At 31.7% G+C, this 21,080-nt stretch overlaps 1 protein-coding gene across 6 annotated transcripts; it reads left to right on the top strand.

Moving 5' to 3' along the window:
• The first annotated feature begins 532 nt into the window (after positions 1-532).
• LOC144840110 (rho GTPase-activating protein 17-like) lies at positions 533-20,426 on the top strand. 6 transcript variants are annotated; one of them, XR_013611844.1, is made up of 17 exons: positions 533-704; positions 4,757-4,796; positions 4,916-5,017; positions 5,942-6,018; positions 6,438-6,549; positions 7,785-7,861; positions 8,624-8,813; positions 9,052-9,309; positions 9,946-10,012; positions 10,239-10,320; positions 10,413-10,493; positions 11,066-11,182; positions 11,589-11,668; positions 11,781-12,009; positions 14,714-14,865; positions 16,021-16,056; positions 18,246-18,350. XR_013611844.1 is itself a non-coding variant. In XM_078695776.1 (16 exons), the coding sequence occupies exons 1-16, from the start codon at positions 634-636 to the stop codon at positions 18,622-18,624; spliced, it is 2,004 nt and encodes a 667-aa protein (XP_078551902.1). In that variant the 5' UTR covers positions 533-633; the 3' UTR covers positions 18,625-20,426. The 6 variants fall into 6 exon arrangements, 4 of the variants coding, with proteins under 4 accessions (XP_078551902.1, XP_078551905.1, XP_078551904.1 ...); XR_013611843.1 differs by having other exon boundaries at positions 18,240-18,335; XM_078695776.1 differs by lacking the exon at positions 14,714-14,865 and having other exon boundaries at positions 18,240-20,426.
• The last annotated feature ends 654 nt before the right edge of the window (positions 20,427-21,080 follow it).

The raw sequence follows: 21,080 nt of genomic DNA, 5'->3' as shown, positions 1-21,080 counted from the left end.
TATATTTTAGGTTATTGTAAAGCCACTCATGGTCGCATTTTTTTACTTAGTATGTAAATTCAATGATTGAACGCACCTCACCCCTTAGTCATATCATGGAGTTGTTGAATAAACACACCATACAAAGCATTTTATAATAACACATTTCTATTTGTAGCAGAATTTATTGACTGCAGATTTATATCTACAAATTTATAAAGGGTTTTTTGATAACATTTTCTTCATAATTATTAATTTGTTTTTTGTAGAGAATGCAATATAGTAGGCATATTCCTAGAGTTTTTTTATAGAATCCCAATCAAATAAACGCCTCCCTTGAATAAACTCCACTTAAAACTCCTGTGAGCAATAACGCTGAGGCGTTCAAATAAAATAGATATACAGTAAACCCATGGAAATTCACGACTAAAAAATGGTAAACACAAAATAAATTGTGGGGGTCTGTGGGACGTAACGAGTCGGATAAAGGAGAGTAAAAAAGAGGGCGGTATTTACTGTCAACTTTACTTCCTGTTTTGGCAGTGCACGGCAAACACACACACACGACGAACGGGCTGCTAGAAAAATATGCGTTAGCCTACCCTAGTTTCTCCACCCTACATTTTTTGATTATTTACAACAAAAACTGCAAAAATGATTAAGAAAGACGCAGTAAAGAAACACATGAATCGTATGAGGCAGCTCGCCAATCAGAATTTGGGAAGGTAGGTTATGCTTTTAAGTAGCTAGGTAGGCCTCCTACCTACCTAGTCCTAGCTAAAACATTTAGGTGGCGGACGTTTCTCATCATCAATCAGGCCGGGATATCCCCTCCCGAGTGTGGTCGCCGGTATGGTCACAGTACACGAATGTGTGATTTGCAATGTTCTCTAAATACTACAGACAGTATGCGCTTTTTCTGTCTCTGAAATCGACAATTGAGCCTTCACCCGTGAGTGCGTAAATAACATTTTAAAAACACAAATCATTTTTATTGTTTGTAGGTATAATACTATTCTTATATAGCCAGTAATTAAATTAATAAACAAATATAATTAATATATCAGTCACAGGGTATTTTCCTGTCATGGCATGCATCGATGATATTATTTAAATATTGTGTAATTTGTTTGATCATTAAACAGTAAAGCCAACAAACACAATATTGTTGGATAATAATTCATTTATTGGATCAATATTTACTGCATGAAAACATACATACTGTATTGTCTATTGCATTTTCCTATATTAAGACCAGAAAACCTTAGCTTTAACCATAGAAATAATATCACTATGCTTTAACACATGCACAACCAAGCCTATAATATAAAGTTTCTAAAGCACTTAAATCTATCTCAAATCAAGGATATACAGTAGATTAGTGAGATTTGTGACAAACTGTGCCATGACTAGCGTATCGTCATCATGTATTTTACAATATATTGTTATTTACATTGTAATTAATATCTGCAACAAATGCTTCATTCAAATATTTTAATATAATATATGAGAAACTTCCTTAATATGTAGAGACAATAATATTGTTATTATTTGAGGGAAATTACAGTATGGTTTAATTTTGTGTAGAAAATGCTACAAAATAACATAAACAAAACCAATAAAAGTGCACAAACCGAAATATTAGATTTTCTAATATTTGCAGTATACTATAATACAGAAACTTGAATAAAAAAAACAAACAAGGAGGTTATCCACTAAAGTCTCCAAGTTAATATCAAACATGACATTATTTAATTGATTCTATGTTAAGACCATTCTAATAAATATTAGTCCTACATTACAGTTGTTGTAGGCCTAGTTGTTTTTTTCAAAAGTGTTCTTGAATTTTGCAATGCTTCCGATATTTATCCCAGTCACACTTCCTTATGGGAAATATGCCGTTTGGATAATTATTCTAAGGATTTCCTTTTTCACACTGAATGAGGAAAACCCAAATTTGGAAAGTTCAATGGAATTTCCTTTTGGATACTGTAAAGTCTACTCCCTTTCATAAATCTCTTGTCTACTTAACAATCAATACCATTGTTAATTTAATTTATATATTCGCTCCAAATACTGTTTTTTTTATGTTAAAATCACAAATCATTGATTTTTAAAGCGCCAGAGCAACAAGTACAGTTATTTTTGTATGTGTACAGTGAAAATGTAATGCCTTATTTATGTCACAAAATATCAGCAAACAAAACATGTAACCATTGCATTGACTAGTTGCTAACAGGAACGCTAGTATACCAAACCCAGTAGGCCTACCGTTTTGATTAAGATCATTTGGGAAATTACACCTCACAACAGATGAATGTACTGTACAATAGTTACTATTGTGTAGCTGTACAATTGATACAATTTCTTTGAGACCGTTTTTAATACCGGTTGCAGCCATTTTAGTCCGACAAATCAAAAGGTCCCAAATTCTTTTTTACCATTAAACACACAGACTTTTCGGAAAACCAGGCATTTATTTTAGGCAGCCCAAAGGTGTCGGGTATATTAGTATTGGGAGAGTTGAGTAAGTGTATTATTATCATTTTACTTAAGATGAAGTGAAAGTTTATTATTATAGATTATATATAAATCTTTATCAGTATCAGTCACATGAACTTGAACTGTGTGTGCTGTCAATGTCTGCAGTAAACGTTGAAATTATAGACTTTGAAGAAATTACTACGGATGAATGAATAATATGGATTTTTACATGCATCAATGATTTCGGCAACAATATACCGTTCGATGTCATTCAAAATGCTGAAAGTAATCGTATTTCTCACGCTACCAATTGTGTGACTGATGATAGGCTAATCTATGATTATTTTTATTGTATTTAACACTCCTATTTATGGTGAGAATCATAACTTTTGTTTCCACAAGGAATATGAAATTTTCCACCTGTTTTTTTAAGGAGGAGGACAGATACAGTACAGTAAGGGTGGATAGAGGAGTATGCAGTGTTGGCTAGGTCCAAAATTTGGTAATAATATCAAATGTTTAGCTCTGTCAATGTTAGAATACTCCAAATGTGAATTTTAGCAAACATTTTTAAAAGAGGTATATGCCCTAAGTACTACAGTACACTTGCTGTATCTGACATAACCTTTTTTTAAAGCATCCCTACAGAGTGATGTATATTAACTATTCATATCAATTCATTTCCCAATTGAAATTAAAATACCATTTTGTCAGTGTACACAGAAAATGGTTGACATTTACTATGCATTGGTTGATTTTTGACAGTGTAAACAAAGATACACACAATTTACCTTACAATGCCATGACCTTAGATCTGACCTTATGTATATTTTTATGTAGTTGACTGGTAGTGTAGAACATTACCATGCAGTAGTAGCAAACACAAGCTGTTTGAATGCTATCAGTATTTAACCTGACTGATGACATGACACCTGGATGCAGATGTTTGATTTTATTTTTAAAAAGCATAGCAATTCATAGAATACAGTACTAGTTTCACCAAATAAAACCTTACTTTTTCATTTCAATTTGAATTGGCACACAGTAATAAGGTATTACTGTAAGTTAAATTAAATAATTATGCAGCATTATATAGAGTTGTCAAAAGTGGTCACAAAAAATTCATATAATACCCATAATATCATAACCAAATAAAAACTTACTTTTTCAGTTCAATTTTAGCACACAGTAATAAGGTATTACTGTAAAGTAAGTTAAATTAAATAATTATACAGCATTATATATATACAGTTGTCAAAAGTGGCCACGCTTTACTGTACTGTACAAAATACAATATTTTACTGTTATTCTACTGTCTAATTGTGTATACTATACTTTCCTATATTAACCAGAAACTGGGCATATGACCAGGTTTAGATGTTTATACTGTAGGAGCAAGAAGGTAGAGGGTTGGGTGTTGGCTAGTGGGTGGTTATTCGTTTATTTGCACACTGTTCCACCGTCACACAAGCAACAACATGACCATGACTATAGAGATGCATTTTTATTTACTGTGTGGTATTAACACTGTTAAATAAATAAATTGGTTTCCTATGTAAACATGCCGTATGTTTATGATCTGCATACCTCCTCCTACAAGTAGTACTTTCCAATGATAGCATTATTTCTACAATTTTACAGTATGTAGATTTCTACGTATCATGATCCCTTAAAAGGAATATGTGTGTAATAGAAAGTGTAACTGCTGCTGATTATTTAAAGTTGTTGTTATAAGCAAACCAAAGCCTATTCTCAATACATTAATAATATATCTTGCTGTAAGTCTGTAAATCATTAATGAATATTGTAATGTATACTATAATGTATGGTTTTAAAAGCATTGTGCCTAAAAGGCCTTTAAAACAGCATGATGAATTGACCACTTACTGTATATATTATACACTATAGAGGTAAACTAACTAACTAGGGTCAACTCCAACAGAGTCAACAGAGGTAAATAATGTAGGCACTATGCAGAAGGACTACCACAATAAGGCTGCATCATACTGTACACCCTTACCCACATGTTATGCATGAACACAAGCATATTTCGTCTCGAAAGATGTACTAGGTTCTTTATAATGCACATGAGCTAGATGTGTACATTAGACCTACGGTTAAAGTCCTTAACCTAGAAGACTCCACCAGAACCATGAAGCGAGTGAGCCTCGAACACTTGCTGATATTATGGCTATGTATGGTTCCACTGTCTTAACAGCTCGGCCACTCAATCGTTCACTTTCATTTATGCTATTAAAAGTAATCAATTATTTAATTTGATATCGTTTTTCAGAGCTGAAAAGACAGAAGTCCTCAACGAAGATTTGCAGCATGTGAGTTGACTAGTGCTTTTCATTTGTTAAACCTCAAACCAAATGAAAACAAATATATTACACGTTTTTAAAATCAGTGGGCTTTATCTATTTACGCTATTTTTATTATTTTATTACAGTGTGAAAAGAGAGTAGACCAAATAAAACATGCCTGCCAAAATACAACTAAGAAGTTATCAGCATGTTTGCAGAGCCAAGGAATGGATGTCGAAAAACGAATGGTAAGGTCAAAGTTTAAAGATCACATTGGTACTCAGAGTCTTGCTGGGATTTAAAGTCCTATACTGCCTACCTTATTTTGTTCTTAGCCAATATACAATAGATCCCCTATTAAGGGGACACCTTTGGGATCCAACAACGTTTTCCCTGAATAGGGGTTGGCCGTAGTGTTAGAGCATATCTCCCTTCATTACTATGTCTCCTGAATAGGGGTGTACCATGAAAGGGGTTTTTACTATTTTGGTATCAATTTATTCAAACAATTTTATACATATACACCGAAAAAACAGAAAAAATTAATCACAGATGCAACATACAACTTTAACATAATGTGAAGAAGGAAAATTAAATGTTAAATTATTATTAAAGTACAAATATGATATTTCTCTCTGCAATTACCTCGCCCGTTATTCAAATTTTTTGTTTCCTTCTTTCATTCTTTATTTAATGCCTTTACAAAATATTTTCACGCAAATCGAAAGCGTACGCGTGTCATATTTCCATCTTCAAAACTGGCTAATAGTTAGTCCAGATTTATTTGTACTTACTGTACCTGGAAATTAAACCTAAAGACTAACCCTTGAATATAGTAGTTCTTACATAAGGAAATACATATTATATGTTTAAGCAGTTTGAACAAGGAAGAAGGAGATCAATCGCACAGAACACTCACAAGGGATTACAACAGTGTTGTTGTTATTGTATTTTCAATTATCTAAAAACATTTCACGGAAAACCACCATTCGTACCACTGTGTACATTAAAAATGATATTATTATTATATATTTAGGCATATTGCCAATCTCCAAGTGCTGATCCAAGGAGGAATAAATATTTGTATATTTGAATTTTATGAAATTATCAATAGAAATGACAAAATACAACAATTAAGCAATTTTCTCTTGTAATCTTTTATTTTATCATAGAAAAAGCTCCCACATTTTGCCTTAGCACAAACAATGGAAGAAAGTGGAAAGGAGTTGGGAGAAAACTCTATATTTGGGTAAGCAAACAACACAATAATAGTTCTATAATTAATCACTTACATGTTCTATGGTAAAGTTCATTCGTTTTTAGGTTATTTCACTAGTTCTATTTTTATATACAGTACTGTATTATATGATTTTTGGATTCTTTTGTAACTTGTAATTTGCCCTTAGCTACAGACAGTTACAAGTGTGTATTTACAATGATTTTTTACAATAAAGGTGATAAGAAATCTATGTAATACTATAATGTTTAGTACTAAAACATTTTGTGTTTTTAGACAGTATCCACAGGGGAACAGAGGTGTAGGGGAAAAGCAAATAAGTTAAGCAGCCCTGTCATCTTGTGATATGCTTAAGCCTGTTTTACACTAGGCACTTTTATTCATAATCGAAATAAAATAAATAAATAAAGAGTTGTACTTTTTTTTCCTAGGAATATGCTCGTACAGGCTTCGGACGTCTCTTCCACATTAGCACTTGAACTTACTAGCTTTGAGACAAGTTTGGAAAAATTTGTTATTGCCCCTTTAAGTGGCGTACTCGAGGTGAGTGTAACCCTGACTACAATGTAACAATAAAGTTTAGACTTTGATATAAGCCCACCATGGGGTAAAAGCTGACCTGTAAATTTGTTAAGATAATTATCACTGTTTATTAGGCCTGCCAACCATTTTAATTTTTTTACTCACTCTTAGGTCTTTGAACTTCTCTATATAACACACAGTAATCTAAAATCTAATCTAAAAGAAATACTAAATAATTTATATATGTTATTTATAATTTATTTAAACCTCGCTCAAAGAAAAAAAGATTTCAGGTGGGTCTAATATGTAAAAATTAATTTTTTATAATTTTGCAATTTTAAAATTTTCTAATTAAGGGTGCATGCAAGAACATTAAGGGATGTATTGTATTTTAATTTTGTATGCAATAAATTAGATAGAGAGTGAAAATGAAACTGAAATTTGTTGAGAAGATCCTTACTTATTGAAAGTGAGATTTGTTTGCGATTCATTGCTTGTCCTCTTTGTCTTTGTTTGTAAAGCTAACAAAGAAAATGACTGCCATTATTCTTTTATGCAATTCTCAGTGAATTTTGATTAATGGTATGTTGTCATTAACAAATACATTCTCAAGTTTTTTATTAGAAATATTAATGTGTTGTGTGGCGGCTGGCGGGCAAGCGTCATGTCAGAAAATACATTACTATTACATACTTGAGTTCAATTTAATGTTTCAGATCTGACATTCATAGCAGTCTGAATGTCTTTGTCTTGTCGATCTTACAATACATCAAGATTTTTAACAAAACATCTTTTTCTATATTTACTTGGTGTTCCGTCATCATGAATTATATTTTATTGCAATACTTTTTGGTGCGAGAAAAAAAAACAATGGTTGATAATCATTTTTGAATTATTTGTTCATTACTTGGAAAAAGTCTATTAAGTATATTATGTACTGCTTTTTAAATTGTATGTTAATGTATTAAACCTTTTTTTTTGTAAATATGTATATACCAACATACAATGCTTATTGATTTTCAAGAAAATATTATATTGAAAACATCACATAAGCTTATTAAAATCTATTACCTGTATCTTTGATATGGGCTTAAATATTGCATATGGTGCCCTTTGTCGCTCTCTATATTTCGCTCAGTTTCTTAGCGCTTAATTTTATTAATTGTTCACTTATATTTATCTAATATCATGAGTAGCTTACTATAGATTGGTAATACTGTATATTAAGCTTTACATTGGTGTTCTTTTCTTTTCAGAATGAAATTCCAGCAATTTCAACCGTAAAGAAAAAATTGACCAAATTAACTCTGGATTTAGACTCTTCAAAAAGCAGGTACTTTCCAGATCCATCATTTTCCTTGATTTTTTTAATTTTAAAATTTGAAATAAAATCTTACTACACAGTTATATTATTGAAAAGATATTTAAGAATATGTTTAAAATTGCATTTCTTGTTAAATTAATTTGCTTGAGTTCAGTTTGTTTTTGATTAAATTACGTTGACCTAGATATCATAAGTAAATACAATGATTAGCTTCTTTACTTAGTGCACTATCTAATAATAGCGCTGCATAATATTACTCAAGAAACTGTGAAGATTTTACGAACCTTATGAACTTAGCTGTACCATTAACCCAGACGAATGGCATTAAATGAGACATTGTGATTGGTCAGCTACAAGGCCGTTATGTTAATTAGGAACATTTATTATTGAACATTAGCAGGCATTAATGTTAGCGTTTGTTAGCATTTTTATTACTGTAGTATTTAATTATTAATTCAAGTTTTAGTCAGTAATATAATGTCATTTCATACACAAACAATCCATAGTGTTCATACTGTATTTGCATGCTCTTTTTGATGTTTTTAATAACAATATTTACTGCATATTTTTTAATTTGAACAACCATATTTTATATCCAATAAAAAAAAAACAATGTCTCTCTTGTATACTCACCTCAGAGACACAACTAAAATACAAAAGCAAATTTCTATACAATGTGTATGAAAGGAGATATATAATTAAAAAATAAAATAGTAACTATAAATTCATTTATTTTATTATTTATTAAATTTATCATTATGGTCGTTCCAGGTATCATCAGGCAGTAAGAGGTACGCAGTATGGAAAAACAAATTTTGCCGAAATGGCAAGTAAAACAGAGGTTCTAAAATTGGAGCAAGAAGAATCGCAACAAAAAGTAAACCAAACAAGGGACCAACTATCGATGGAGATGATGACGTTAATAACGAAAGAAGGAGAACTGGCAAGGACGCTAATAGATGTAAGTTTAAAATTGAATTTACTGTAGAATAAACCAAGGATAAATTAACAGATATATTTTGTTTCTGGATTAATGTCAGTCGCAATTTTGTAGATTATTTTAGGTTTGTGCATGGATTAAAAGGTTTGCAGCCGGTATAAGATCAGTTATGCAAAAACATTATTGGTAAAATCTAAAGCTCCCTATATACATCTAAACAAATACTTGTAGTTACTGTAGTAATCATTTTTCATTTCAGTACGTAGAATCACAAGCGCAGTACCACAGAAACGCGCTGGCAAAACTTGAGAGGATGATTCCAGCAATGAAGCAGATTCTGGAACGTGACGTACTGCAGCCAATATTTGGCTGCCCTCTAGAGGATCATTTGAAAGTTACAGAACGCGAGATAGCCTTAGTTATTGAGGCATGTGTTATTACGCTTGTGACCTTTGGCCTTGAGGAAGAAGGACTGTTTCGGTTGGCAGGTAGTCAATCAAAAATTAAGAAATTAAAAGTAAGTTTCTATTTTTTATGTTGGAAAAGAATACCAAAAAATTAAAATACCAATTTTGGTGATTGTAGTAGTGATGAGTATAATTCTATGTTTAATGTTCAACCCCTGATTTAGACTCAATTGAAACACCATGGCCAGGATTAAATGCAGTGATATATTTAAAAAGTCACATGATGGTCATGTGTTCAAGCCCTACTTTCACCATGGTAGCGGTGTGATGCTTCAATACCCTAAAGCTCTGCTCTGTCTACACTCTCAAACTAATTTGACAAAATGCCTAAAATGGTATTGATATGACATCACCATGTCGAATTATGGGCATATCACATTTTTTTTGTCACAAACAAAGTTTGATAGTGTAGACAGGGCTTTATATATATTAAATACCAAACACAAATGTGAGTTGTTCTAGCCTGTAGACGATGGTACCATTGTGCCATGAGATGCTGCGGCATCGACGGCTGTGACGATATGACAGAGGACGATATTGAGAATCTCGACTGGCAATGCAAATTGTGTTAGTATATATAGTAGAGATGTCCCAGGGAACTGTTTGAGAAGAACATTGGGGATAGAGAATAGTTTGCTGCGAAAGTTGTACAATCTTCTTACTGTCTTGTTTTTTTTGTTTTTTAGGCAATGTTTGATTCTTGGGTAGAGATCGACATGGGAGAATATGAGAAAGACTTGCATACAGTTGCTGGTAAATAAGTTACAGTTATAATTTAGGAAAGAAAGATATAAAGTTTAAATCAATGAATAAATATTGTACTGGAATAAAATATGAAGTAACCAACTCTTATTTGCTCTACCAATGATATTGAGCACTGTAACCAGATGATCTAGTAATCTGTTACTAATATAAGTTTAAATCTAGATTTTTAAAGGTTTCTAAAAATGTAATTCCTCCATTTTGTTTTTGTAATTAGGAATTTTGAAAATGTATCTTCGTGAGCTTCCAGAGCCTCTTTTGACTAGCGAACTTTATGATGAATTCCTGCAGGCAGGAAGGTAAGAATGTCATAACTATTGATAACAACAACAATGATTATATATGTTCAGTATTCAATAATATATAACTATTTTCTTTATTTAATTTGTAGTATACAAGACTCAGACACAAGACTTCAAACATTATGGACTATTGCAAATAAATTACCAACTTACAATGATAAAAACTTTAGGTTTGTATGGAACTTCGCTATCATATATGTTTTCTTATTTATTTAACCTTATTTATAGGGCGTGACCCTAAACAGCTTATGCTGACAATCAAGGGCCCCGCATGATGATTTATGATAAGTGTCGGTGTGTGACAGTGGCTGTGTGTATATTAGTACACCGGGGTAACCCCCTACTCATCTCGAAAGATGTACTATGTTCTTTAAAGTGCACATGAGCCATTGTGTACACTGGACCTACGGTTTATAGTCCTTATCCGAGAAGATTCGTTCTACCACCGGAACCATAGAGCGAGTGAGGCTTGGCCTTTTGCACTCAGTTCCTGTTTTTGGCCAAACTATTGTATCTGTATCAATTTTGAGTTTAAATGTTTAAGTTAGGTGGTTTGGTCATGTGGAGATATTTAAAAGTGGGGTACTGTATTTAAAATATTCAGAAGAATTAATATACAGAATTTTCAAGAACATTGCATGAGCTAAAATAGGAATCTTGGTGTTAAGATTACTCTTCAGATAAACATGAATTATCAATTTATTAATATATATATATTTATTATATTAATTTTTTTTTTTAGGTATTTGATGAAATTCTTAAACAAGGTATCCCAGCACAGTGAGGTAAACAAAATGAACACGTCCAACTTAGCACTAGTTATTGCACCAAACATTTTATGGACTGAAAAAGAAAGAGGGTAAGTGTAGTGTTTTATCATAATGCTTCCTTAAAAAATTAGATTACCAATTTAGGAAAGGTAATCCTGTCCTGATAAACATACGCTGGACAGGCTGTGCATAGAGGTTTGTCTGAACATGGAGATGTAAAACTAATTTTTATAGCTCTATGGTCTGAAGAAACCAATACTTCGTAAGGCAATATTTTTTGTTGAACTATTTCGAGCCTAGCCGGGCCTAGCCTATCCGGCCCTAGCCTAGCTACGCCTAGCCAGCCTAGCTTACCCTATTCTCTTCAAGGTTATATCTATTCACTATAGTGAATGGATAAAAGTTTATGAAGTTATTGTCAAACTCGTAAAGTACTGATACTTCTCCTACTTTGTGTAATTTTGTATGCAAATTTATTTTTGTTTATCTTTTCAGAGTTTCGGTGACATCGACAGCAATGGCATCACTAATTATTGAATCTTTTATCACATATGCTGATTGGTTCTTCCCAGAAGGTAACCGTTCGCCAAAATTTCATTTGATAAATTAAGATGAATACAATTTTAAAGAATCTTATGGTTAATATAAACAACTCAATATTAATGTGATGATTTTTAATCCTTACAGTTATTGAATTTGAGTTATCGGATGCCGCAACTAAACGCAATTCCTTGGAACGCAATTCAGCCATGCTGGACCAAACAGATTCAAGACACTCTCCGTCTCCAGAAAGTAAAGGTTCTCCGCTGCAAACACATTCGGCAAAGGAGCACCAAATAAAGGAACCCGTCCACAGCCAAAGTCCTACAATTTTAGCCCCTCATGTTAACAATAGCACAACAACACCAGTAGAAAGGTAAGTGGATGTTTATTGTGCGAAATAGTTTTTGTTTTTTTAATATTTGAAATTATGCTTGCTTTTTTCTGGGTTACAAGCTATTTTTTGTTTCTTGTGTTTCGAAAATTAATTAATATGAAATGTTTTCTTTATAATTTGAAATTTATGCGATTGCAAATTAGAAAATAGATGCTGTTTATTTGGATTATTTTGAATTTTTAAAATTATTAACAATTTGTTACATAATTGTTGGAGTATTTGGTTTTAAATAGTGAAAGGAGGAATAGTGGCCCAAGTGAGAAACAACAAAGTTAAGTATTTAGGATGTCATTATTTTCCAAGTACCGTAATTGATCAAACAAGTGCTACTGTTTGAAATAAGCATGGTTGTGTTTCATATGTAAGATGCACTTCCTGGTGAAGTTAATTTAACAATTATCAGTCAAATATTAAAATTTATTTACACTTTTGATATAATTTTTAATGTAATTTAACAAATACAAAAAAAGAGATTAATATTAATGATAACCATTCGCAACATACAAATGTGTGCTATCGCTGTAACTTAAAAGTATTTGGTGGTATGCGTTCGATCATTTGTGGTACTTAAACATGTTTTCATGCGTTATCACTAAGAATGTCATCACTGAGATTGATGTGATTTGTATACATCTGGTTTCATCGTCAAGATTGTCATCTGTCATGTTGCAGACATTGATTCATGACATTTTTAGTAATGTCATTACTGCAGATTGTCACTTATTTTCGATCCATTTCTTTCTCAAATCATCCAATAATAACAATATGTAATAAAAATGGAAATACCAAAGTACCAGTGTATAAACCAAACTAAAGACTACATAATTTACAATAGAAAAGACCAATACATTTATGACCAGTGTACATCATGTACACATCCTTTACCATGGAGAAGACACCCATAGGTTGTTGATTTGAAGTGAGTGAGCCCTCTACAATCTACCCTCTACAATGCAAGTTTTACTCGTTTATGACAACATGGGTATTCACTTTCAGTTACAATATTTCATTCATATTCATATCGTTCATCTTAAAAACCTCAGATATTGTGTCTTTGAAACTTGCTTGTCATGTATTGCATTAAAGGTCAAAGGTCAAAGGTCAATCTGTTATAGTATTTTATGCAAATAAGTTGTGTTATTGGTATTCTATGAGTGCCTAGCTTATTGCACAATATTGACAACTTCGTGCTTCTATTTTGGACTGTCCCCCACAATTAGCTCGGTAACAACAAAGCATATTTTGTTTGTATATTTTATGGACATATTAGATTGAATCATCCTTTCTATTTTGTCATTATTTGCTTTTAGTTTTTTAATGTTTTACATGACTTACTGCATGCCATCTGAATTTGTGTCTTTCATTTCATCAGTGATGTCATCAATTTCATAAGTGATGTCATCAATTTAATCAGTGATGTCATCAATTTCATAAGTGATGTCATCAATTTTGCCAGTGATGTCACTAATTTAATCAATGATGTCATCAAACTCATTGATTTACTTTATAATATTCCAAAATCAAGCAAAAGGAGAAATATTATATTTTTAAAAAAAAATTGATGTGATGATATTCATTAGATAAAAATGATATAAAATTACAGAAAAACATCATATCATTCATACATTTGTTTTCTCTCTTTGCTGTACTTCCATTGTCATATTCTAATGATATGCTTGATTGATTTTCTAATGATTTCATTTGCATTGTGTTACATATGGAAATGTTTGTGCATGTCATTAAAATCAACAGAGGCTGGTAACCATCTTCAAAGATATTAAAATTATTTATGGAACTTGTCAGTAGAGCGATAACAATGATTATGTGATTATGCTTACCGATGCGTAAAAGCTGCCATATAATCCTGTTTGAATGTTATATCACATTCTGATACGTCATGTTGGTCTTTGAGATGGCATGTACAGTTCATCTAAGGACATACAATTAAGTATAAGATTAAATAGGATTTAATAAGATACGGTATGAACACTTGCTTCAGGATAGTAAAAATATTCATTTGTCAAATTTGATCAAATTTGTATTTAATTTTTGCAACCATAAATGTCTGTAGTTTTTCCTCATTCTGCTTAATAATAACAAACGTCCATTTTACAACTTCTGCGAAAACTTTAATGTCTTAGTTTTCTTGAACTGTACGTATTGTTGCTGATAAATGTTGATTGTAAACACAGAATTTATTGCTCCCTCTGAGCTTTTTATTCTAAAAATGGATACATTTATTATTACATGCGTTTAGCTTTGTAAAGGATTTGTGTAATTTAAAAAAATATATCCAGATATAGAAAGTAGAATTCCAGCAACATATTATTCTAAAATATATTCTGAATTTGGTAGCGCTATGAAAGATTTTAGAATATGATTTGATGTGATTTTATATAAAGAAGCCATTACATGTCAAATGTTGTATTATTTGCAGTAATTGAATTGCTGCAGTAACTTTGTTACTGTTGCAATTCATACTGTACATCAAACATTGCATATACTGCAGTAACTACAGTAATCAACAATCTGTAGTATTAATTTCAATTTTGTATGCATGCTACTAAATTCCTACAGATTCCTAAAAGTTATGTATTTTTTTTTATCCCATCCAATTGTTATGTAATGATTTGTTATTATAATTATTTATGTACTCATGTAATTTTTTTTTTTCGTTATGCAGTCCTAGACAAAAGCGGCGTGCCCCACTGGCACCCGGTAGAGGCCCTAAACCTCATTCCTCAGCGGAGCGAGACGTCGCAGCTAAACCCGCCCTTGCCTCCAAACCTAATAAACATTCACTGTAGTAAACCTTTCGTCCTACTTACACAGCAGGTACCCTTACTTTCTTTCTTTCCTTATTAATCTCTGTCTACTATCAAACTTTATGTGACAAAAAAATGTGATGTGCCCATATTTGGGCATATTACTACCATATCTGGGCACATCACACTTTTTTCTCAAACTAGTTTGATAGTGTAGACAGAGCTTTAGGGTATTTTTGATTGCACAACGCATCAGCAAATGGTATGAAACAGTACAGTACTTGACTAACATCTGTGCATGCTTACAAACCAATTGATGTTATGATACCTTTCCATTCCACCCCAATTTCAGAAAGCTATCACAAATGATTTGTAAGTGTCACAGGGCCGTAGCCAGCATGAGGCAGCTCGCCTCGTCTGAAATTTTCCGTTTTCACCACTCCCACCCCAAGTCCCCAGCACAGATCGTCATATTTTATATCAATAATTATATTTAAATCATCTTTGCCTCGTCTGTTTTTAACCTCTCGCTACGGCCTTGGTCCAGATATTCGATATAATTTTCTGCTTCCTCGTCTTTTGTGCTGTGTTATGCAATCAAAATGGCTCTGTTATATTATCATTTTATTAAAGATATATTGTTCTATAAGAAATGACAATTGTATTAAAATTATGATAGCAGGTCATTTCTATTTGTTATCAATGATAAATAGTAATCTTAAAGGATAACTACTATACTGTATGTATACAGATAGCTGATTATACTATTAGCCAAATTTGAAAAAAATATATATAATAGTATTTTGTCTTCATTTCTTGAGGAACAAGTTATCTTTGTCACCAATCTGGGTGGATTTATAATTAATATCATGATAAGAATGCAAACAATTATGTTGTTTTGTAAACTGTTTATATATTCATTTCATTTAGTTATTGTATTTCTACAGTGGCGGGTCCAGTGAAAACATTTTTGCGTGTGTTCCCCCAATTTTAAAATACCAAGAATATATAATTTTTAAACATTAAACATGTAAGTCAAGAATCAAGCCACATACCATCTCCCTTTTTAAAATCCTAGATTCGCCACTGTCTTGTATTCTACCATTTCTTTTCTTTTTGATAATGAAATATTATACTACACATTGTTATGTATTGTAAAGTGTTAGTCTTGCAACGTTTCTAAATGTTTAATGTTTTCATCTCATTAATATTTATTATATTTCAGACTGAATGTTTTGCATATTCATAATATAGTATTTAGGTATGTGGATTATTAAGTGACATTTGTTTCAAAGCATAGGTTGAATTATATTAATTATTACTCGCTTTTGTAGTAGTTTCCTTCAATATCATACTAAAAAACTTCCTCTAATTAAAGACATATCCTTAAATCTCCTACTATGAAAACTTCTCTAATTAAAGACCTATAATTCGAAAATTTAAATACATGTGTCTGAATATTCAAAGTGGTCTTTAATTGGAAGCACTCAATCTGCTATACTGAATTCTTAAATGCTTCCTTGCGCTGACAAATGTCCCGAGTCACTTTAGTCACACTGTCAATATTTTCTCCTCAGTTAGTAAGTTAAGATATACTTATAATAATCTTCTATTGTTGTGTAATGAATGTGAAGGGTAGTATTAATACTGTAATGTATAAATAACATGTATTGTTATATGCCGGTGGCCAGCAATTAATCATTGTACTAATATGCAGGTTTGCTTTATTAGCACTTTATTTTAAGATTGACTCCTAAGCCCTTCTATTATCCACTTGCCCAACAATGTATTCCATAATATGGATGTAGCAGACCTAAAAACACACACATACATCATATTAATTAGATAGAGACAATTGAACTTGTGCTTTATAAGCACTTTGTTTTGACTCCTTCCATTATCAACGTATATATACCTATTTATAACCTATAATGTATTACATCTTACGTAGAGGTAACAATAGCCCTAATTAATAAAGCCAAACATACATCATATTCGTTATATTTAGACAATTGAACTTTGTTTGAATCCTTCCATTATCAACTTTTCCTGTAACACATTACATCTTAATGGAGGTAACAATAGCCCTAATTAATAAAGCCACACATACATCATATTAAGATTTTAGAGAATTAAACCTAATATTTGTGCAAAAACATGTGTTTTCGAGACATAAAACAATGGTTAAAGCAGTCTATGAGATGAGTAAGTATTAGGCATGTGCACTTTGGATAGTACATTTTATCTGCATCTTGGCATGACAACAAGAAAATATCATTGGGATATTTTGAAACTTCTTTTTCTTAAATGTGTCTAAAGAAAAGAATATGTTAGTGGACTACTTTGCTATATGCTTTGCTTGCTTTTTTTACTAAACCTTTGCTTGATTATATTTACATTTATGTTATTTTTCCTAATATAACTGTTAATCTTAATTTAAAAATTAATTTATGATTTAACTAACTTTTATATAGTTTTACTACATTTAAATAGCTTCTCTCGGCCATTTTGTATTTTTTTTAATGAAACATAGGGTTTTCACTTTCATGCGTTGTTTGAAATAAGCAATATATTTTGCAGTATTACAGTTTTTACTAGAGGGCGTCTGCTAATAAGTTTGCAATGTATTATAATAGAAAACAAACAGTGAGGCAACCCATTGTAAAATTAAAACTTTATTTCTTTATCCTCAAAAATAACATCAAAGTTGAGGTTTTTTAACAATTTCAGATCTTCCACATATTTAATAATAAATTCTATATGGATAGTTAGTTTTGTATTACGTTTGCTGAATTTTATAGTTCAAAGACATTATTTATATTATTTATGCTGCAGTTTTTTTTTGTTTTTTTTTTGGACATATTTATTTCACCAATTTATTCTTTGAACTCAATTCCTTTGTGTTTCTTTTTATTACCAATATTATAAAGTCATATTATCAAAGGTAAATTATGTTTTCTGGTTGTATAAGAATTCAGATATTGATGTACTATTATGATACTCTGTCATTACCATATGAATATATGATTATTGGTAATATGATATGGGCATGGACAATTTGTAATTTACAAACCGAAGTGGAATATATGTGATCTATTATGTAATCTCTTAAATACGAATCCAATCACTTCTTTTTTCATTTCCAAGCTGGGTCTTTAGTCTTTATTGCCAGTCAAGGCTTTAAGCTTTGTTTCTCCTTGGACGAAATGCAATGACGTAGGCGCAACACAAACACAAAAGTGAGTTGACCAATCATATGTGACAGGTCAGATGATACATCGCGTTGTGATTGGTCAAAATACTTACAGTGGGCTTCCGTCCTTGCGTTGTGTCTCAGTAAGAACCATCTTTAGCAGAAATAGGCCTTACCTTTACATTAAAAGTAGAAAACAAAATATTTTCCCCCTAAATTGTATTGTTTAAAGATGTTTGATATTTCAACAGGAGCAGACCTGTACCTGCAAAAAGACCAAGCAAACGGAAAGCACCAAAGGCACCAGCAGTGGGCGCTTCACTGTCCTCGCCGACATCAACACTGACACGGCAAGGTGACAGCGCAACATCACTCAACACCAGCAACCATTCGTCACGTGAGTCCGCAGAACTTCTTCTTGAAGACGAAGTTGAAAGTAAAATGCAACAAGTTCCACCAACGAATCTGGCCACATCGCAACCCGTCGCACAACCAGAGATGGAGACATGCATGTCTCCAACTTCACCGTTAGGGAAAACAAGAACACCGTCTATCAAGAAGCCATTAGCATCTCCTCCACCTCCTCCTAAACCATTAGAAACAAGAAATTCAGATCATTTTGAAACAAAATTTTAAAAACATATAGATATATATATTAGGGACAATTTATTATAACTTAAATCTATCTTAAATCATGTATTGTATAAAATGTGACAGTGGAAAGAAGGAATTGTCCCTCATCTCAAATACCTGATAGAAGATAATATACAACAACATTTTTTAGAAAAAGGATAACAATGTGTTTTCCATTTTATAGGATAATTGCAATCACTGTATTTAATACATTATACCTTAGTGTTAATATGAGTCTATAACTTTAAAATGACTCCAGAATTGAATGATTATTATTGTACTATTTTAATTAAATAACCCATAGAATAGTATCTCCATGAATAAACATATAATATCTGATAATTATGCAAGATTATGACTGATTCCTCTTGTCCTGTCACAATATAATTTCCTTTTCATCTATAATTTCCAAAAATGAATATTGTCTTTCCATAATATTGCCACTTTATTTACAGTATTGGTGGTTATATAGTTTTAGTGATAAATCAATTATTGCCATGTAGAATGTAGACTTGTATATAAATCCAACCATAGATATAACGTGTTGTTGAGAAATTTGATTTCTCTTGTTCCAAAACTCGCAAATATTAACGGAACAAGCAAGACTTCTCGTGCGTCTCGTAACAATGCACTAACAGACAGCACAGTAATATTGGTGCTGTAACATTTCTTACAATTTTTTTAAGACGCGCACTTTGTTGTTTGTTTTAACTTTGAGGGTGCATATTGTATTTGCCGGTTTTATTTTATATAATCGTCCTGGAATTGCATACAATTTTCTCAGTGTGGACACACCATGAGTTAAAGTTCTGAATCTGACGAATCCACACTCAAGTTTTTTCCATCAAACTTCTCCAATTGTAGTACAATTTGAATACAACAGTAAAAATAATGATTGATTGACACTGAACTCGGGGAGAAAATGTAATACTGTAGAAAATTATATTGTAGATCAATATTTTAGAATAGCACTAACGATTTTTTCTAAGGAAGTGTTTTCTACTGCATTAAACTATATTTTGCTGCAGTAACTAACTGTTTTCGATTTACTGAAGTTACAGTTGTGTACACACTTGTGTTGTGCTGCAGTAACTACAGTAAAATAATGGAGATACTGTAGTTTATTGTTGTTTATGAATGTAATACAAATGTAATACAAAATGTATTTGATAATCTGAAAATAATCTTGAATAATATAATTAGAGACCAACAGTTATAAGTATTTCAAAACGTATTAAAATAGAAAAGTCTATAAAACAATAATGGTAATTGTTCTTGTCGTCAACACTTGTGATTAAAACAACACACAGAACTCTCTTATGCTTGTTCTTAAAGTTTGGTTCTAATTAATTTAACCAATTACGACGCTTCGAACATCCGAACTTGCGCTTTTGATTGGTCAACTCACTTGCGTTGTGCCTACGTCGTTTAGTTGCGTCCAGCAGTGAGAACTTAAACTTTAGCAATTTTGTGTGAAATTCACCAAATCGCACGCGACATCTCTCAACTTCAGCTTCTAATAATATCGCGTAATGATTATGTTTCCTATATTTTTTTCCCCGGTTAAACTCTCGGACTACGGGTCTAGACTAAGCAAGCACATGAATCCGTGTGCGTCTAGTAAAATGATTATTAAACGGACAAGAAAAACAACGTTGAAGAGTTGATGTAGATACTGTCGTTTAACGGAGATTGATTGTCCTCATACATCAACAATCGGCTAAGATCATTAAACGTTGTAATAAATCCTCACATAAATCAATTCCATGTACATAATTTTACGGAATAATTCAGTTAAAACTATATTGCTTTTGCTATAGATACAGTAGTAGCAGTAATTGAATGACAATGTTTAACGTGTTGGTAACAAAGATTTCTTGCGTTTATTTATTTCGTTGAAACGACTTAATTGACGGGTTTTAAACATGTTAACAATTCTTTATACAATTTATATACACTCATCGGAAAAGAAAATCAACTAGAATAATTGAAATTCATGATGTATGATTATTAGAGTGGTTTAACTGTCAGGCCTATCTATATCTTAAGATGTAATGTAGTGAAAATTTAAACTGATACAGTAGCTTATTTCGTAGCAGACCATATTTGAAACGCGTTTATTATAATTATAGATAACGCATCTAACTCCGTATTATTTTCCATTGATTCGAAGTCGATTCGTATTTTTTGTTGGTGGTTCTAGCCTATCAAAGTAGAGTTAATTATATGCCTAAACAAATAACAGTTGAACTGTTTATGATTAGAATCGAATGCTTATAGATGTTGCCAAACATGAGAGTTTTACTGAAAACTGGAAATCGTGAAGAGAATCGAGAAAGGTTTTTAAAAGTGGTATTAATTCAAATTTGGCAACATTTATAACATTTATTAATTCTAAGATAATTTTAGATATGTACATTAGTTTGTACTTTATCATTATGTTATTGTTCATTTAATTT

This window comes from Antedon bifida, chromosome 4 (assembly GCF_963402885.1).
Source record: "Antedon bifida chromosome 4, ecAntBifi1.1, whole genome shotgun sequence".
Lineage (NCBI taxonomy): Eukaryota > Metazoa > Echinodermata > Crinoidea > Comatulida > Antedonidae > Antedon > Antedon bifida.
This window is presented reverse-complemented; position numbering and strand designations above follow the sequence as displayed.